Source organism: Mastigoproctus giganteus, chromosome 2, assembly GCF_048544385.1.
Source record: "Mastigoproctus giganteus isolate SK-2022 chromosome 2, ASM4854438v1, whole genome shotgun sequence".
NCBI classification, from domain to species: domain Eukaryota; kingdom Metazoa; phylum Arthropoda; class Arachnida; order Uropygi; family Thelyphonidae; genus Mastigoproctus; species Mastigoproctus giganteus.
The window spans coordinates 73,062,823-73,084,941 of NC_143576.1; the positions used below are offsets into that span (position 1 = coordinate 73,062,823).

At 38.1% G+C, this 22,119-nt stretch overlaps 1 protein-coding gene across 3 annotated transcripts in view; it reads left to right on the top strand.

The window, feature by feature from the left end:
- Ssb-c31a (single stranded-binding protein c31A) overlaps positions 1-22,119 on the top strand; it is a 119,902-nt gene that overhangs the window by 52,985 nt on the left and 44,798 nt on the right. For all 3 annotated transcript variants that reach the window (XM_090368514.1, XM_090368516.1, XM_090368517.1), the window contains exon 3: positions 21,498-21,581. In XM_090368514.1, the coding sequence (XP_090224640.1) occupies positions 21,498-21,581 (84 nt within the window). The remainder of the gene's footprint in view (positions 1-21,497; positions 21,582-22,119) is intronic.

A 22,119-nucleotide genomic window follows, 5' to 3' on the forward strand; every position in this document is an offset into this window, starting at 1 on the left:
TCCAGAAGCTGCAATTTGTAGAACTTAAGCCTTCCTTAGTAACACCAACCTTTTGTTCCACTCACCAATCCCGTTGCCCTTCTCTGTACTTGTTCCAGCAGCTCTACATCCTTCCTAAAATGAGGCCTCCAGACCTCTTTATAGTACTCGACTAACTGACCATTGCCTTATATCAGAGTATGGATTGACCATTGCCTTATATCAAAGTGTGGCCTGACTTTATATCACCCCCCCCCCTATCCCTGCTAGCAAAATTCCTGTATATTATTGACAAGACACCATGCGCTACTCTTTCAGCCTTTTTGCACTGTTCAGAAAACTTCATGTCTGATTGCACAATTACCCCCAGATCCTTTATATTCTCCACTACTCTTGAGTGTAGCACCACCCAGTTGATACTGTATTCTGGGGTTACTGCTACCCATATGCACTACTTTACATTTGTCATTGTTAAACTTCAGTTGCCACCTTTTTGCCCATCTGCTCAACTTTTACAGATCCTGTTGCAGTAGTGTACTATTATTACTGTCATTAACAACCAACATGCCAACCTTCGTATTGTCTGCAAACTTAGACATTAACCCTGATATACCTTCATCAGTATCATTGATTAATACCGAAAACAACAATGGGCCCAACACTGAACCCTGGGGAACTCCACTAATAACATTAGTCCATGAAGAGCAGTGTCCATTGATTACCACTATGTCTTCTCCCACACAACCATCCTTTAATCCATTGTAGCAACTTGCCCTTAATGCCATGCTGCTCCAATTTGTACAGTAGTCGTGCATGTGCCATGGTATCAAAATCTTTCCTAAAATCGAAGTATATGCTATCAAAATTATTCTTTGCATCCAATTCCTTTGTCACCACATAATAATAACCAGCCAAATTTGTCAGACAAGACTTCCCCTTAACAAACCCATGCTGTGTCTGAACTATAACTGCAGTCTTGTCTAGATGATCCTGCATTGTTTCCCTAACTCCATTATTTTTCCTGGAACAGAAGTCGATCTTAACCGGTCTGGAATTACTTGTGAATGAGGACACATTTGCACATTTCTAGTCCATGGGACCTCCCCAGAGTCCAAGGAAGCTTTCATAATTATGGCTTAGGGTTTTCTTACTTCCTTTGCTGCCTCCTTCCACCCCAGGTGCCTTCCTTATATTTAACTTTAACAATTTCTCCTCCACTTTGCTCTCAGGTATTACAAAATCACGTAGCTCCCTGTTAGAGTTTGATAAACTTCATCAATAGTCAAACCATCTATGTTAAGTGTACCAATCTGATTCATCCCTTTTATTCTAGAGTTTACATAAGTAAAGAACTCTTTGCTGTGTTTCTTTGCAACCTTTGCCAAAGATTTCTCATAATCTGCCTTCTAATCTCCTTTGTGACTTGATTACAGACTAGCTTTTATTTGCCATAGGCTTCTGTGTCACCTATAATAATTTGATAATTTATATGCATCCCATGCATTTTTCTTTTCTGCCACGAGTTGCATTAATTCATCTGAGATCCATTTAGGCCTAAACCTTGAACAGTATTTCTTAACAGTATTGGTATGAAAAGCCTAGTACCCTCCAAGATTAATTCCCTGAAGGCCTCACATTTAGAATTCGCTGTTGGTAACATCATCAGTCGATCTCACTGTATTGAATTTACAAACTCTCTGAGACCACTGTATTCGCCTGTACGAAAGCAAAAAGCCTTCCACTTACCACCGATGGTAGTTACATCTTTAAGAAAATCCCACATCAGTTCACTGTGATCACTGTCCCATAGTGGTTCCTTTATCTGCAGATTCTTAACGCATGAAGAATCACTGCTGATAATCAGATCAATAGTTATTACTACCTCTGGTTGCCTCTCGGACATGTTGCTGAAGAAAAAGCCATCTAATAATTTCACAAAAATCTTGCTAGTGTGCAAGTGACCAACCCACAAATTCCAGTCAATGTCTGGGGAGTTAAAATCTCACATTATAAAACAATCTGATTTACTGGCCCACTCTATTTCTCTGCACAATTGCTCATTATTATACCCTTCAGATTCATTAGGCCTATAACACAAACCTACTCTCATTTTCCCTTTCCCAGTGCTTATGTCAACTCAATGTTGCATGGTCCACCAATGTTAATTGGATGTACTTCCTTAGATTTTGTGTTTCTTAACTAGCAACATAACCCCTCCTCCTTTTCTGTCCTAACTTCTGCACTGCTTAGATCTGTGTGGCATCACATATCTGATATCCCAACAATATCCACTTTTGATGTCTTGACCAGCACTTCAAATTCATCAAATTTACTTACTGTACTCCTAGTATTGGTGTACATAAAAGTATACATAAACCTATTCTAACTCTTAGTTGCTCTAACACAACCCATGTATTTACTTGTTCTGTGATGACTCCCAGCAGCCCTTGAAATCTCCAGTACCTCTCTTTGCAGGCTGCTGCTAATTCCAATAGAAGCAGTTGAAGAATTACTTTCACCTCTGCCTGTGGCTACCGTTAATCTATTAGTCTGTGAATCAACCCAAGCTACCAGTTTTCCGACCCACCTAACACTTCCTTGATAGCATTAACAAATATTCTTGCACCCTTTCTATTTAGGTGTATCCCAACCCTGCAGAAACAATCTTCTGTTAACAAGCACAGACCATGCTGAGAAAAATTCTACCCCACGAGCCTTGCATAGTCTCTCTCTCCAGGGCTGAATTGATTGCCAAGGCTCTCATCGTACGCTCCTTCTTATCATGTAAAGGCAGAATTGTAGACACTTTCAAATTTAAATCTAACTCGCGACTTTCTTTCAACATTGACCTGTACTTATTAAAAAATATACTTTCCTTATTCCACTGATGTTTTTCCTTCTGCTTGGAAATCTGCTCTTATTCAGACAGTTTATAAAAAGGGTGAGAGATCTCTCCCACAAAGTTATCATCCCATTGCACACACAGTCCCTGTCACGGTAGTGAAAGGATGCATCTACACAGACTTGCGCTTGATTGTTGAAGGTGGATGGGAATCATAGGTTAACTTGGTTTGATTTTGGATCAATACTAAGATTTTAACATGGATTTTTTCAATTTTAGGGTACATGCAAATGGAGGTAAGTGATATATTCCAGGTAAGAGTTTTGCTTACTATAGTTTTCATCAATTTTTGTGATTTTGAGAGTATTTTTGTGCAGCACAATTGCTACAGCATTAGCAATCTCATTCTTACTGTTGTTTACCTGCTTGCACCTCAAGAACACAAGAGTTTTGAGTATATTACAAGTAAAGCTTGCTACATTAAGCATATTTTGAATGGAGAATCGTATTATAACGATAGTTATTAACATATTTTCAGAACTTGATTTAGTTTTCTTTGTTTATAGCGGTTTTCCCGCCAAAACTGGGAAATCACGCTATTTCCATTTAAATAGCTGTACGTTGGAATTAGACACATTAAATTATTCCTCCCAATACGCGAAACAAATGAAAATGGACAAAATGACTGGGTGAAAACAAAATACTGAGGATAAAAAGGCAAAAACCTGGAAGTAACGATTTAGACATAGACAAACACTGACTTAGAAATAAGAATTTTAAGAGAAAGAACACTCAAAAACGATGATTAAACTAATAATGAAGACTTAGATGCATGTCCTTCAGGCCGCTTGAGTATGAAAAGGGCCAAAAAAGTGAGGAACCAACCTGAGAACAAAGAGGGTAAAGCAAAGGAAATCAATAAACAGACTTGATAATAAGATAGAAGAGGAAAAAGGTTTCAAGCATTAAATGAATTGGTAGATCCAATTAAGCAAATAAAAGAGTTGAAATTGTACTTAGAGGATTTCCTCCATAACCAGAATAACATTTGCAATTAGACTGCAGATTGTTAACTGTTGGACAGTCTTAGAGGAAAGGGTGATAGAACTCAACACAGAAAATAGAGTGCTAGTATAGACAGTGTAACTGGGGGATAGGAATAACTACAAAGAAATGAACACCTTAAGTTATGCCCAGGTAGCAAGGGCAAAAAATACCCAACCTAAGCAAGCCTAAGAAAATACCTAGGACTAAGGAAATCAATATAGTGATATTAAAAGCAAATCCAGACAGTGACTACAAGACTAGTGAGGCAGTCAGAAGCTGTTGTGACTAAACTGAAACCTCACCTAAAGGAGATCAGAATAAGCAGTATGAGGAAAGTGAGAGAAAATGGGGTGATACTGGAAGTAGCAAACAAAGAAGATTTGAGAAAGGTAGAAACTAACCCCAAAATCTTCAAACTTGGTTTAAAACCAGAGAAACCAAAGGGAAAGAACCCACATATTCTACAATTTGATGTCATACAATGTACTCCTGAGAAGGAATTGACTGATATATATTTTAAAAATTTCCAAGAAATAATGGACATAGAAGTATTTGCTGAATAGTTCCAACTCAAAAGAGCAATAAAAAGGCAGAAAAATGGCCAGATATATATCATAGTGGAGATTTCCCCAAAAATCTGGAGGCAACTACAAGGACAGCAAAGAATCTATGCTGGCTGGACCAGCCATAGATTTAGGGAGCACTTTACCTGGAGTGGTCAGGAGCAGGAGTGCAGTAGCACACGCTCTTTGAGTAGACCGGGGTTCAAACCCCTGACTGCTGAATACGGTCGATCTGCCAACCTGCACTAGACCAGCGTGGCAGATTATGGTCCATTTCCCTCAGCATGAATTGTTGAGGAGGCTTCCATCCTGCAGTGGGTTGATAATGGCTGCACTTTACTTTACTTTTACCTGTAACAAGATGTTATAATTGTCATAAATTTAGACACACTGCCAGGGATTGTAGTCATAAAGAACATGTCTGTGGTCACTGTGCAGTGGCTGGGCATGACTATAAAAACCAGAAATAGAAATCAGCGGCCAAAATGTTGCTATCTGCAAGTCAACATGGTTAACTGACCGTGCAGACAGCATCAGGGATGAAAAATTCCCCTGCTGTAAGAAAATGATAAAGCAAATACAGTCTAGGACCAACTATGGGCCAGACTGAAAATTGAAATGTGACTAGGGCTATAAATCTTGTCCAGTTGAATGCTGCAAGAGCTGTAGTAGACCAGATCAAACTCAAATTAGAAGAAAATAATATAGATATCTTTGTACTCCAAGAACCCTACACATATGGGTAGGGTTCAAGGATACCCAAGAGGCTATAAAATAATAGAATACACCCCATGTGTCCCTTCTACAGCAATAGTGTCAAAAACACTGACTTTACAGTCACAAAGGTGGATCACCTCTTCTCCCTGGTGGCAGTGTGCACCCATATTACCAGTGCAGTAGGACAATTCTGTGTTATATCTCTTTATGCAAGACCAGGTGATGATATAAACCTTACTATAGATTACTTATAAGCAGTCATAAATTTGTTACCTACTGCAAATATCATATCATAGTGTGTGCTGATGTCAACTGCTGGTCAGCCTTATGGCATAGCCGTACAGAAGACAAAGCAGGTATACACAATGGCCAGATATTATCAGATTTTATTTTTATCACCCTTTCAAGTGATAAATCAACCTAATAACTTACCAACTTTTAGCAGTATGATGACATTGATGTCACTCTTACCACCAATTCAGTAGCCTATAAAATTACAGACTGGTGTGTGTCCAGCCAGCCTAGATCACATCAGCTCATAGAGTTATCACCTTCAAACTAAAGCAATTACAAACAACCCAACATTCCTTGTTTGGATATCAAAAGGTACAACCTTAAAAGGGCAAACTGGCAGATTTTTGCAGAACATACAGCAGCTGATTGGTGTGTGTCCAGCCAGCCTGGATCACATCAGCTCATAGAGTTATCACCTTCAAACTAAACAGGCAATTACAAACAACCCAACATTCCTTGTTTGGATATCAAAAGGTACAACCTTAAAAGGGCAAACTGGCAGATTTTTGCAGAACATACAGCAGCTGAGCTGCAAAAACATAAAAATGAGTGGCCTAGATCAGGCAACTTTAGCCCTGATGATCAAACTCTGACTATGACAAAACAGCAAACCTGTTTATCCCATGGAAAAAACTGAAGAAGCAGGCAGTTCCCTGGTGGTGCCCTGAACTGACTATATTCAGGAGACGGTTGTACCAGGCAAAGAGAAATTTTCAGAGCCAGAACATCTTGGCCACAAAATGAGGTGGATGCACTGAGAAATTTTTTTTTACAGAACTCTCAGGAATCAGTTACAGCCCTCATAAGAGACAAGAAAAAGGAATGCTGGGGGGCACTTGTGAGAACTACCAGAAACAATAAGTCTTGGAGAGTTATCTACAGAATAGTGACCAACAAGCTGCCAAGAAGAAATGTCTTGGAAAACACTGTCAAACCAGATGGACCCCCAACCCTGTGTTGGGCGAATTCTGTAAATAACATCATAGACAGTATTATTCAGATTGAAATTGGGATCATTCCCCCACCCAGCTAGACATTATAAAAGAAAACACTGAATACAACAATGCCAATATTGAACATCTGTTTACTATCAAGACCTAGAAGTAGCCCTAACTAAAACCAAAAACAATAAATGGCCAGGTTTTGACCTCTTAGAGCTTGTGATTATCAAAAAATTAGTGGAAATAACACCATACAGATTAATAGCACTATATAATAACTGTATATTCCCAAAAATAACTAGGGAAAATACAATAACTTTCAGAATAACGGCACCTTCAGGGATTCAAGGTGCCATTATTTCGATTTTTCCGTTATCTAGAAAGTTTTATTTTAAATGTATTTAATAATGAGGCCAAATAAGAAATAGAGATTTATAATTTTTAATGCAGAAATAATGAGGCCAAATAAGAAATAGAGATTTTAAGAATGCAAATTTATTAACTGCACAACATGAAAAACAAACAATTTGACGATTCAGTGTTATATTCTGCCATTAATACACTGTTGCTTACGCCCTGTTCTATTTTCTTTATTATATCAAGTTTAGTCTGCACAGGTAGCACATTGGTATCATTACTGGCCTCTCCACACCAGGTGGAAAAAGGCCCAGGTTCGAATCCTGTCGATGACATGAGAAACTTATAGGCTTTCTCCCCCACCCCCAAAAACTACAGTTTTTCGTCCAGCAAACAGGCAAATCGGGTAGAGAACACACACAAATTACAGACACAATACACATGAGTATATGAATTAACATTACCGGTGACCCTAATGTAATAGTATGGATTATATTGAGTTTGTCATTAAGTTTTAATGTTGTTCTTCTCTGTATGAGGTTTATTAACGTTAGCAGCCATAGTGAGGGGTTTATAATTTAAAATAAATGTAAAACAGCTGCATAATCCATCATATCAGTACAGAATTCACTTTGAAAATGGCAAATGTAAACAAATACAGTAATCACGTGACTCACCATTTTCTTTTTTCGGCACTGCAAGATATCTGTGCTGTATGTATATATATCAGATCTCAATGTGCTGTTATTTCGAATGTGCCATTATTCGGGGTGCCGCTATTTCGACAGTCTACTGTATACGAAAGACTAATGTATAACAGATTAGCTCAATACTACAAGAAGCAGGTTTACATTCCAACAATCTATATGGTTTTAAGTATGGCAACTCTTTGGAGGATGCCATGCACCACCTACTGACAACAGTTAAAAACTCAAGAGGAGAAACATATGCTGGCAATCTCTATTGACTTTGCTGGGCATTTGACTCACTCTAGTGACTTACTGTCCTTAAGAGATTCAGCCAGGCAAATACCTCACAAAACCTCTATAAGGTAATAAACAGCTACCTTACAGACAGAAGTGTCTCAGTACGCACAAGGATTCAGAAATTGATATGCCCTGTGAAGAAAGGTTGCCCGTAGGATTCAGTCCTTGGCTTTTATGGAACATTGTTCTGGATGAATTTCTGGCTTTGGATCTGGTCCCCATGGAAAGTGTAGCCTTTGCAGATGACATGATTTTACTTGTAAAAGGTAACAACTGAGTGCTTGTAGAGCAAAGATAAAATGCCACCCCTCTTGCAGCTGCAGGAGTGGACACAAATGCAAATGCTCAAAACAACGCCTGAAAAAACCAAACAAATACATCTAAAAGGCAATTTTGACAAGAAGACGTCCACAAATCAAAATTAACACAACTACTATAAAAATAGTAACAGAACTAAAATATCTCCAAGTGGTCTTTGATTCAAAACGATCTTTTTATCTCCATTTTGACCTACTTGGTGAAGAAAGTGAGAAGAGAGAGATCTGCAGATTTACTTAACAAGTACAGGTCAATGCTGAAAAAAAGTCGAAAGTAAGGATTAAATTTGAAAGCATCTGCAATTCTGCCCAGACACAATAGGTGGAAGTATATGATGAGAGGCTTGTCAATCAATTCAGCCCTGGAGAGATTGTGGTAGAATTGTGGCTCATGGGGTAGAATTTTTTTTCAGCATGGTCTGTGCTTGCTAACAGGAGAGGGGATGGGATACACTTAAATAGAAAGGGTTCGAGAATATTTGCTGATGCTATTGAGGCAGTGTTAGATGGGTTGGAAAACTGCTAGCTTGAGGGGGATTCATAGACTAAAAGATTAAGAGTAGCTGCAGGCAGAGGTGAAAGTGATTCTCGCCCTGCTTCTATTGTAATGAGCAGCAGCCTAGAGAGCAAGTTGCTTGGAGTCATCATGGAACAAATAAACACATAGGCTGTGTTACGGTAACTAAGAGTAAGAACAGGTGCATGTATACTTGCATGTACACCAATGTTAGAAGTATAGTAAATAAATTTGAATTTGAAGTGCTGACCAAGGCACCAAAGGCAGATATTATTGGGATATCAAAGACATGGTGTCACACACACAGATATAAGCAGTGCAGAAGTGGAATTTGGGGAGTACAATGTGTACAGAAAGGATAAATAGCGTAGAAAGAGAGGAGTGATTATGCTGTTAGTTAAGAAACACAAAATCTAAGGAAGTGCATCAAGTTGACATGAGTGGACAGTGCAACATTGAGTCTGTTTAGTGTATTAGTAGTAGTAGTAGAAGTAGTGGGATGTGATGCAAGAAAGCAAGTGTACGTATGAGCTTATGCAGCATCAGCCAAAAAAAAAAAAAAAACCACACCATTCCCTCCAAATGCCTGTCCAGTTCCTCCTTAAATTTATTTAACCTATCAACTTCCACAACGACAGATGGAAGTTTGTTCCAGCAATTAACCACTCGCTGGCTAAAGACAAATTTCCGCACATCTATTCTACATCTGTCTTTTCTTAATTTGAATTTATGCCCCCTTAGGTTTGTAATCTGAACAAGTGGAAGGATCCCATCAGAATTCAGCGTGCTCAACCCATTCAAGGCCTTATACACCTCAATCAGATCACCGCGCAGGTGTCTAGTCTTCAGCCACTGCAATTTGCAGAACTTAAGCCTCTCTTGGTAAGAGGATCCCTTCATTCCCCTCACCAATCTTGTTGTTTTTCTCTGTACACGCTCAAGCAAATCTATATCCTTCCTAAAATGAGGCTTCCAGAACTGCACGCAGTACTCAAGGTTTGGCCTGACCATTGCCTTATACGCCGACCGGGCTAGCCGAGTGGGTAAAGTACCTGCCCGGCAACCCAAAGGTCGCGGGTTCGATTCCCGCCTCAGGCTTGGATCAAAGTACTGCAAAAACCTTGGGAGGTGCAATATGGCCACAGAAGCCGATGCGCCAATAACTACCAAATCAAAAAAAAAAAAAAAAAAAAAAAACCATTGCCTTATACAGAGGGACAATCACCTCCTTTTCCCTTCTAGCAAAATTCCTATATATCATTGACAAAACCCCATGACCTGCTCTGGCAGCCTGTCTCCATTGCTCAGAAAACTTCATATCTGACTGCACAATTACTCCCAGGTCTTTTTCATTTTCTACCACCTTAAGTGTAGAACCACACAGCTGGTATATTTCTCTGGGGTTACTTCTACCCATAGGCAGTACTTTGCATTTGTCAAGGTTAAACTTCAGTTGCCTAATATCATTATAGGCCTAATGACTCATGAGTACAATGAACAGTTGTGCAGAGAAATAGAGTGGCCCGGCCAGTAAATCAGAATGTCTTGTAATGGGGGATTTTGACTTTCCAGATATTGACTGGAACTTGTGGGTTGGTCACTCACATGCTAGCAAAACCTTTCTGGATTATTGGAGGATTATTTTCTACAGCAACATGTTCGAGGGTCACCAAGAGCGAGTAATACTCTTGATCGGATTATCAGCAGTGATTATTCATGCATTAAGCATTTGCAGGTAAAAGAACAACTAGGTAACAGTGATCACAGTGTACTGATGTGGGATTTACTTAAAGATGTAACTAAAATCAAGGGTAAAGGGAAGGATTTTTGCTTTTGTAAAGGTCTCAGACAGTTTTTAAATTCCATATGGTGGGAACAACTGATGATGTTACCCCTGGCAAATTCAAAATGGGAAGCCTTCAGGGGCTTAATCTTGGAGGCTATTAGGCTGTTCATACCAACTAAGTATTACTGTTCAAGGTTTCAGGCCTAAATGGATGTCAGGTGAATTAATGAGGCCCGTGGCAGAGAAGAAAAATGCATGGGATGCATATAGATTATCAGGCAACACAGTAAGCCTACGGCAAATATAAGCTAGATTGCAATCAAGTCACAAAGGAGGTTAGGCAGGCAAAGGCAGATTATGAGAAATCTTTTGCAAAGGATACAAAGAAAAACAGCAAAGAGTTGTTTACATATATAAACTATAGAAGGAAGGGAATGAATCAGATCGGTCCACTTAACATAGATGGTTTAAGTATTGATGATCCTGCTCAAGTAGCTGATAAACTGAATGAGTATTTTGCATCTATATTCACAAATGAAGGGTTATTCAAGGAGAGGAATGCCAGAAGTTGATCAAACTCTACCAGGGAGCTAAGTGATTTTGTGATAACTGAGAGCAAAGTGGAGGAGAAAAGATGAATGAGTGAGTGAAAAAAAATATATACAGTGGATTCTGGTTATTTGGGACAAACCTTAAAGAACAGAACCCAATCGAGAAAATAGCCAGGGTTTACTTCGCTTAATTGAGACAACATGCCGTTTAATCTAGTCAGGAGACCGCAGCGCTCGAGATTACCCTACAATTGTCTCCGACCGTACTTCGTGGTTCGATCGAATTTCTGGAGGTCACAACCATAAAACAATTAGCAGTCACCTGTTTATTGGGCTTTTCTGTTAGTGAAATCTATCATAAACGGACAGTAAACTCGATCTTATTGAATTTGTGATAATACCGACAGCTGGAATTCTGTGGGTTATTATGGTGAAATGTGTTTACACTTCCATAAAATCTTCACTCATATAAAAAAAAATTAATTTTCAGAATCTTCTCTTCATTCCTATTTTTTAAATTAATTAATTTAAAAAAATAATTTTTCGAATCTGCTCTTCATTCCTGTTTTTTAAGCTTCGTAATTTGTTACTCTGTTCTCACTTGCGTGTATCATGCTACTTGCGATTTGTGTGTGTGCTTTGTTCTTTGCTACTGATTGTTTATCTCTTTTACTGTTTTAAATTTTAACCCCTACCCACAAATGTCGGTGAACAGAAATGTCAGCTAGTTCCCATCTCTCTACCTCTCTCCCCCACAACTAAACCGACCGAGTATACCTCTAGCAATGCTGCCAAATTAAATCAACATCTAAACTAAACATAAATGTCTTTCAGCTTTTCCAAATTCTAGTGCTAAATCCTCCCCCCCCCCTTTTATATAGGCATGCATAGCTTAATTAATTAATACATACTGTACATATTACAGTATGTATTAATTAATTAAGCTATGCATGTAAGCGTAAATCTATCTTTATTTTACTAATCTGTGGAAAATATTCTTGCGATTTTCCCGTATCATTTAATTTTTTAATTGGTAAGGTAATAAAGTGTAAATTTGTACTTAATATATCTTTACTTTATAGCCTGTGGATATTCCTCCTATTTTCGCTAATTAGAATCACTGTTTAATAGAATTAAAATTGAATTTACTAACGTGATCACAACGAACGGCACTTACTACATATTGTATAGTGAACGGTACTTGACTTTGGTGAGTTCATCTTAACGTGATTTGATCGTGCAGAAAATGAATCGTAAAGCTGTATTTTTAACTATTTATGTGAAACATCACATAATTGGGGCAGCCGCTTAATCGGGCCAAAATGTGCTAGTCCCGATGTGTCCCATATAAGCAGAATCAACTGTATATGTAACCTATCAGGAAAAAAATATATATAAAATATAAGAAAAATGTATAAAAATAAAATGCAAGTAGAGTGAGAATGCAGATTATGAATGAAGTAAATGTGTCTCTCCCCCACCACTGCCAGCTAACATATCCTACGCCCAGAGCTGGATGGGCAGTTTGACCATCCTACTGGAATCAACACTTATCCTGACAATCTACTGACAACTATCACTGACTGAGATATACTGCAGCTCCGCCAACATGCTATTTGGTGATTCGAACTGGGTACTCAGACCCAGTTCCCTTTAAAACTCCATTCCCCAGGCAGGGAGGAGATGGGTCCCTGCCTGCCCCATACTTTGCTTGGTGGGTCTTGTCACCACTGACCTCTTTGGGGATGCCTACTCTATCGTTCCCATCCCTCTACCTCTCTCCCCCACAACTAAACCGACCGAGTATACCTCTAGCAATGCTGCCAAATTAAATCAACATCTAAACTAAACGTAAATGTCTTTCAGCTTTTCCAAATTCTAGTGCTAAATCCTCCCCCCCCCCCTTTTATATAGGCCTTTCCAGCCACTGAAATTCTCGGAAATTAGGTGGCAGGCCCTGCCAGAGTACTTAAATAATCTATTGGGTGCCTGATCTGCCTCCTTGTGGCAAAGTGTGGGCAACTGTGGGTCCCAGTAGGTGCCCAACAGCTAAATGGTCAGAGAAACAACAGAACATAATACTACACAACAAACCACTCTCCACACTTTTTGAATCTCTGGCCTCCACAGAGTTCTGTGTCACACATACAAAGAATATGATGCGGAGATGGAGGGTCTCTCTCAACTAGCACACTTTACTTTACATTTTACACTTGCACATATTTCTCTTCATTCTAAAGTAATGCAGAATTCCATAAACTACAAACTCCAAAACTATCTTGAAATTTTCCATTTGATGAGTAATTTTCAGTATGGCTTCCATCAGTGTTGATGGAAGCCATACACTAGTATATCCACTTGGATATACTAGTGTATGTTTCCCAATCTGTGGACAAATTTAATGTAAAAGTTTAGTGAAATTCAAGCATTTGCTCATGACATTTCAAATGCTTTTTATTGTGTTTGGCATAAAGATCTTCAAGGTAACTTCCATCTTATGAACTGCCAACTGTTTTTGTATTCTTCCAGAAACCAGGCACATACGGAGTGATCTGTTTGAGGTGTTTAAGGTCTTGAATGGATTTAGTAAACTGAATGTGAATGGCATTCTTCCTATTGCTGAGACTATACACATGAGGGTGCATAAATTTAATTTGAGGAAGGATGGTGGTTGGATAGGTGATTTGTGATAGCTTGCCTTCAGGTAGCGGGTGGTTGATTATTGGAACTGGCTTCCATCGGTTGTTGTGGAAGTGGATGGTTTGAATAAATTCAAGGAAGAAGTAGACAAATTCTTGGAGGGTGTGTATAGTGGAAGTGTGAGCTTTTTTTTTTTTTTTTTTTGATTCTGTACAAGCTAGCTTTCTTGCATCATTTGCCACTACTACTAATTGGGTATCCAGTTTTCTCTCTGATTGTGATTAAACCCTCACTGCAGGTGATGAAAAATGGATCTCCGTTTTCTAACTTTAATGTTGGTGTTCCCCCAAAGTTCAGTTCTTTCTCCTTTTCCCTCTTGTATGTTAATGAACTTCTTCCATTGACTAGAAATCCTATCCATTGTTTTGGTGATGACAACACACTGCATTCCACTTTCCAGTTAGAGAAACCTTGTCCTGCACAAATGGCTTCAATTTCTCGAATATCCATTACCAATTCTTTAAATGCTTATGTCCAGGTAATTCTTCAGTGGGGCAAAGATAACTTAGTTAATTTCAATCCTAAAATTCAGTCCTATCTTATATCTCGCAAAAAGGATCCTTCTGCTCCTTTGCATATCTTTGATGACACTCAGATTTCTAGACAAGATCACATATCTCTATTGGGGATTAGCCTGACCTAACCTTGCTTGGCAAAAGCACATCACAAATATTGCTTCTCTCTTAGTCTTCTAGACCAGCATTTCCCAAACTTTTTTAGTCACAGAACACTTTTCATTTCACACTATATTTACGGAACACTTACGAAACACAAGTTTAGCAGGAGCCAAAGAACTGTTTGCTAATATTTTATTACATACAATGCACTGTGCATCAGGAGCATCTTTATTTCCAATGCGTGTAAAGCTGGACATAGCCAGGTGGGCAGGAGCAGCAGTGCATAGCGCACACACACTTCTTGATTAGACCGGGGGTTTGGGTCCGTGACCACCAAATACGGACCGTCGATGTCTGTCTTGCATTGTTTCAGCCAGCCGGAGAGGGACAGTGGCACAAATCACCGTCGAATTCAACGAGGGATGTGCCAGAAATGTCTCCACTAAGACCAACAGGCGATCATTAGCTGCAATAGGTGGAGCCACTGACCCATCAGAGTCCCATTGCTAACACCAAGGCGCAGGACTCTACATCTGAACTGGGCAAAAGAACCTCGGCACTGGACCTTGGATGATTGGAGACTGGTCCGATGAGTGCCGTTACCAGTTATTTCACACGGACTGGAGGGTGTATATTTGGTGGAACTGCACTAAGCTATGCACACATCGTGTCAACAAGGAACTGTTCAGACAGGTGGATGGTCAGTAATGGTCTGAGGCATGGTCAACTGACACACGTCAGCCTCTTATACATTTAGACCCATCTCTGAATTGTCCAGGTTACATGTCCCTCCTTGCAGACCATCTGTATCCCTTCGTGGTCATCGTGCACCTGCAGGGCAATGGACTCTTTCAGCAGGACAATGTGCCTCCCCACAGAGCTGTGGTGACTAGAACATTGTTCGAAGAGCATTCTGCAGATTTTATCCCACCATGGAATGGCATCCTCTTTCACCGGGCATGAATCCTGTGGAGCATCTTTGGAATGCTGTGGAGAGGTCCGTTCGAGCTTTGATTCCTCTACCCAGAAATGCGACGAAATTATGGACAGCAGTGCAGCAAGCATGTGTGGAAATACCTGTGGAATGTTTTTGTGAACTAGTGGACTCAGTGCCTCGCCGTGTGAATGCCCTTATCTAGGCGAAAGGTGGTCCTAGGTAGGTATCCCATGATTTCTGTTCACTCAGTGTACTTCTCTTCTGTTCTGCAGCCTTATGATAACATAAACATGTGATTTCTTATGCAGATAATATTAAACTCTTTGACTGTTCTCATTTAATCTTCCATCATTACACAAGGCCTCATCTGTAAAATGCTAAAAGAATTTTCTTCATATCTTTATTCTTTAAATTTGTCCTTTAATCCATCAAAACAGATCAACTTCAATTCTCTCTTAAAAGCAACATCCTTTCAATCATGGCCTCTCACGATTCTCAAATTATTCCTCTTTTCCACGAACATGAGGGGCTGGGAATCTACTTAAGACTCCAAATTTAATTTCTCCAATCTTGTAAACTATTTTTTTGAAACACCAAATTGTTCTTGTAAGTGCTAAACAAAATCTGCAATGTATTCACTCTGCCCATATTATTATCAGATATTTTTCAACAATGATCAGACCTCATTCTCTGTGTTTCACCACTTTGAGCAGATATTCTCACTCAAACTTTAAAAAAAATCACCCATATTTAATACTGGTTTCTTAGGTGGACTTTTTGTCCTGTGAGTCTATAAGGCTGCAATCTTATGTGGTCAGCTGCTTCAGTTAATTTGAAATTTCTTTTTCAATTTGGTACAACTTCTCTGTTATTATGCAAATTATATAACTTTGTCATTGACTGCTCTGAAATTTGGGTATTAGTGGCATGGAAAATTTCCAGCAAATCTAGACAGAATCAGTTCTCACTTCTTCATTAATTAAGTTTGGTTAATAAAGAGGTGGAGTTAACAACACTCAGCATTTGGCTGAAAAGCATTTTCCATTTATTGACTTGCTGAATTTATACCCTGGCTTATTAATTCACAGTAAAGCTCTTCTTTCCTATGCAGCTAAACTAATTCAAATGAATTGCAATTGTCCAAAGAGAAGATGCCTCCGTAGCCAGATGGGAAGGAGCAGCAGTGCGTAGCACACGCTTCTTGATTAGACCAGGGTTCGAGCCCATCACCACTAAGTACGGAGGATGCGGAAAGGTCAGGGAATGACCACCGCATATCCCGGAGCAATATGGCCTTAGTTGCTAATACTCCTAAAAAAAAAAAACCAAATAACATACAAATAAATAACAGTCCAAAGACAACCAATTCTTTATATTGGTTGTCTTTGTATCCTTTCTCTTCTTCAGATTTTGCACTTTAATCTCTTTGTCTTACTAATAATAATCTTGTGAGGTATACTTACTATTATTAAATGACCCCATTTTTATTTTAATTTCCTATGCCTTTCTTAAAACTATATGATTTTATTACAGATTATTTTATTAATTGCTGTCTGGGCTAGCCCCTTTAGCTATTCCTGGGTTGTCTCAGAGCATGCTATGGTTGCCAGTATGTGTTGTGCCAGGTCTGTGCTTTTCTCTGCTATGGACTTACTGGATACACGTCATGTTAAGGAGCTGGGTATATTCTTACCATGTGTATGCTGTATTAAGTCCTTGAGGTTGTAGCAGACATTCTCTCAGATATGCCAAACTGTGCTTGCTACATGGGATTCTAAAACATTGATAAAATTGATATTTAGATGATACTCAAGCCAATTGGACCTAATTTTGTTGAAGGCTGATCTGTCTGTGGCAGTCAAATCCTCTGCTTGCACCTTCATAATGGTGGGACTGGGTATAACCCCCATGTGCAAATCCCGAAATACGGCACAGCACACTGAGAGTGACCATCCAGGTGTGAACTAATGTAAGCAGGGGTCGAGGTGTGGCACCCACACCACACAGAGGAATGCCGCCCCTCTGTGTTACCAGGCAATACTAGGTGGTAGATGAATCTCATCAACTGGTACAATACCACCTCTCTGCTTATTGGAGGCTTGAAGTGGTGGAACCCATGTTCAGTCTCTAAAGTAGTGGTTTTCAACTGGAGTGCCACAACAACAGTTCAGGGGTGCCATGTAATGTGGGTTTAAGTTACTTAAACTTATTATTATTATTTTTTTAAATTTATATGTTTATTTAATTATAAAAAGGTGTACAGTATCTTTTTAATTTTGTGGTGATCTATAATTGATGTTTACTTAGTACCTCTATATAAAGAATAAAATTATATACTGTATATATATAATTTGTATTATGAAATGTAATTTTTATAATTATATTATTGTAATAACTATCATATAACATATATTTTTTAATATTATATATATATACACACACACAGAATTGGATCTAACAGGCAGAAAATTGAGTGGAGTGCCGCAAAATAAAATAAATAACTTAGGGGTGCCGTTATTAAAAAAAGGTTGAAAACCACTGCTCTAAAGCAGTGATGGGCAAACTTTTTTAGGAGTGGGCCAAAAAAAAAAGAAAAAATTTTGGCAGGTCAATATAATTTATTATAAAATGCAATAAAGACTCAAAAAAATAGTATAGTTTAAAAATTCTTTAATGCTAATGCGATGAATGAAGTTGTGGCTGCATTTCTAAAAGTTCCTCATAATCTGGTTCAAACTGGGATGTACTGATTCTGAGAAGTGAAGTTAAATGCTTATCTGTCAGTCTGTTTCTAATACAACTCTTTCGAAGTTTCATTGTAGAAAATACCTGTTCACATAGATAGGATGAAGCAAACATAGCACTAACTTTCTGGGCGTGAGATATCAGATTTGGGAAACTAGATTTTGACAAAGACTTGTAGAACTAATTTTGGGACATTGAGAAACAACTGTTAGAGGTGATTGTTAGATTGCAATTCAATTAATTCAAGCTGCAATTCAATTAATTCAAACTTGGAGCATACAATGTTTAACAAACTCCCCATCAGAGAGAGCTTTATTACTTTTAGCAATATTGTATGCTACAATATAACCTGCATGTGTAGCTGCTTACTGAGAACGAACTATTTTTTTTTTTTTCTTAAAAAAATTTTGGTAACTTGATAATTTTTTGTGAAGATCTTCTACTTTTCGTTTCCTTTTATATTCGGACATTGCTTCGTAATTGGAATTTTTATGCTTAGAAGTGAAGTGGCGGGAAATGTATTCTTTGAAGACTGCTACGGTTTCATTGCAGATGAGACACAGTGGTTTATCCTTTACAACTGTGAAAAAGTACTTCCAGGTCCATTCATCTTTGAAAACACGGCACTCTAAATCAATTTTACGTTTTTTAGTAGACATTTTGGGGGTTGAAATATTTTACTAATATCCACAATAAAACTCACAAGCACCAACAACAATACTATTTTTAATAATTTCACCATCATGACGCTAACATTCAACATTTATGAAGTTGGAATGCGTTGGCCTGTCTCCATTCAACGGTAGGTTCCCGCTTCGCAAAAAGCAAATCAATCCAAGTTCCCTAAGGTTAATTTCTTTCTTCCACTCTTTTCCTCTTGTATATTAATGACCTTCTTCCATTGACCAGAAATCCTATCCATAGTTTTTCTGATGATAGTATGTTGCATTACACCTTCCAGTTTGAGAAATCTTGCCCTAATCAAACAGCTTCAACTTCTCAGATATCCACTACTAATTCGTTAAATTCTGAACTTCAGGTAATTCTGCAGTGGGGAAAAGATAACAGAACTGATTTCAGCTTTTCTAAAACTCAGTCCTGTCTTATAAGTCGCTAAAAGGATTCTTCTATTCCTTAGCCTATCTTCGATTATCTGGATTGCCTCAGAATCTGATTTTGACCCAAGATCATATATCTCTCTCTTGGGGATTACCCTGACTTCTAATCGCTCTTGGCATATGCACATTACAAATATTCTTCCTTTGCATTTAAAAAATTGGGTTTTTTCCTTTCGCTCTCTGCGTTTCTTTTCTTCAAAATAGCTGTTCAGTCTGTACAAATCGCAAATCTGACCTACTATGGAATATTGTTCCCACATATGTGATGATGCCCCCTGAACTTCCCTCTCTCTCAAGGCTTCTAGATTCCATTTAGAAGAGGACAGTTAGGTTAATTAATGACTCATCTTAACAGTCTCTCCACTCTGTCTCAAAGACGTTCCCTTTCTGCTGCTTGCCTATTCTACAGATACCTCCATGGGTACTGTTCTTCCGAATTGGTATCTATAATTCCCGTGCTCTCTCTCTCTCTCTCTCTCTCTCTCTCTCTCTCTCTCTTTCCAAAGCCGTCCGAATACGTGCCGCAACCAGTTGACATCCTTTTATTGTTCAAGTTCAAACTTACAGAACCAACTTTTCTTCTTCCTGATTTATTCATTCAACTTCTGTTTTCCGGAATAACCTTCCTTCATATATTTCTGAAAATTACAACCTACAGAAGTTCAAGTCTAATGTCAACAAATATCTTCTTTCATCTTCTCAAATCTTTTAATATTATTGTCTCAGTTAATAGATATCAAGAAAACTAAGAACAACTACCCCACTCCACTTATAGTCCCCTCACCCCAACCCTCAAAATCGAAACCTTCACTGAAATTTCTGTGTTATTAACAATTTTATGATATAAAATAGATAATGGCCAAATTTTAAGGATATTTGCTGTTGCCATTATTGATAAAATGGATAATGATTGATGACTAACTCCTTTTATCTCTTACACTGACATATATTTGAAACTGCTTGAATCCTTAGTGTAGGTTTGGGTCCTCTTTGGTTTGGTTTTTCCTGACGTTAGAATAAATAAGTCCTTCAGTAAGTTAAGAAAAAGAAGTCCACTTTAGGAAATTAGCATCCATGCTTTCCAGTGAAGTAAGTTGAGGTATATTAAGTTTTAGTTGAGCCAATTTCTATAGTCAAATTAAGATTACAAGCTATTCTGTGATGTATTCACGCTGCAGTTCCACCCCCTTGTCATCAACACACTGCTTTTGTAAGCAATTAGTACCATGAATTGTGAAGTGAAAGGTATATGGAATGAGTGAGAAGAGAGCAGCTAACAAGTGACCTTTAAACTGCCTATATAATTTCTCTCCACTATAATTGTCCATAATGAAGCTTTCACATTTCCTTGCTCATTTAAGTTGCTTAGTGCAATTATCATACTTCATGCAACTTTATGTTCCCCTTAGTATTAATTACCTCTTATCACACTTTGGGATTGATCCTATATATTCACTACTGCAATTTTTCATCCACTATCCCAAGTTGCCACTATGTGTCAATTAGCCCCCACAGTATTGAGGTTAGTTGACTTGATCAGAAGTTCAAATGTGTTCAGTTTGTTACACCACTCCTGTCATTACTGTATAGGCAGGCTACATTTGGTATTTTTTTCCTCTGATATATCCTTTGTAGTTACTTTAATAAGAGTTAGAAGCCAACTGCTTGTTTGGATTGTTTCTATTTCATGTGTATAGTATTTCATGGTCACACAAGGTTGTCAGGGCAGGTGCAGGGTTAACCTCTTTAGCATTAACCTCTTTTTTGAGGTCATTTATTTTACTTTTTAATGGGATAGATGCTGTGTTAGTTTGTTGTTTGGTTTTTAGGAACATTAGCAACTAACGCCATATTGCTCCGGGATATGCGGTGGTCATTCCCTGACCTTTCCGCATCCTCCGTATTTGGTGGTGACTGGCTCGAACCCCGGTCTAATCAAGAAGCGTGTGCTACGCACTGTTGCTCCTTCCCACCTGGCTACGGAGGCGCCGATGTGCTGTGTTAGGCATATTCATGATGTCACTTTGTTGTTCATAGTAGATACTGTCTGCATATACCATGCCATGTTGAATGGTGTTGTTTGATTAAGTAAGATTGTCACTGAAGACAAGTTATGATCCTTAAACTGAAATTTTTATATTTAGTTCATTTTATCCTATTGGAGTTGTACAGTATGAAGCAAGTCTTCCCAATGTTTCCTATTTTAAGTGGTTTGAGTTATTTTATTGATATTAACAATAGTTTTAATATATATTTTCATTGTAATGTTAAAAGTTTGTTTATGTAAACAATTACGTTGAACTGAGTTGAATTTCTAACTATTGTGTGTTTCTGGCAGTTTGTAGCAATAAAGTGGTGAATATTTCTTAGAAATATGTTAATATTTTTTAATTATTGTTTTAGAAGTTTGTGCTATAATAATTTATTTTCATATATTTTTTTTTTTTGTTGATATTGTTATATATTTGAATTCATTTTTGTAGCGTAATCCACCTCCAAAGAGGGTTAAACATGAAAAACCCCCTTCCAGTAGTAGTCACAATGATGATACTGGAAACATGTTTCAGGTATGTTAATTCAGATATCTGCAAGCTACTCATTTACACTTTTTTCCTTCCCAGATTACTGGAATATTCAAAATTAACGTTTGTAATTGGATGTTAAATGTGGCAATGCAAGTTACCCAACAAAAGACACACTTCCCGAAATCTGTTTTTTTTAACAATCATATTTGTTTGGTGCAAATTTGCATAAAAATAACTTCAATTTTTGTGCTTTAATGTATATATGCATCCATTCAATTGCGGTTGATGAATGAGTGCTGTAAATGGCAAGGCACTTGAAATGAACTGCTGAGCTATATTGGCATACTGATTGAACATGAGCTATTGCATTATGGCTGGGATTTTGCCTAGTGTCATTCTCTGTCTAGAGAGTGCTATAAAAGCTATATACTTGGTTTACAGTTTCATACGTTTTTTGTTGAAATTATGTTATCTATTTTAGTGTTTTCAACAAGAAGAAATGGTAAACATTTTTGAAGGTTATGTTTGATGAATTTTAATTCTTTAGTTTGTGAAAAATGAAACATCGTCCTTAGTCTAC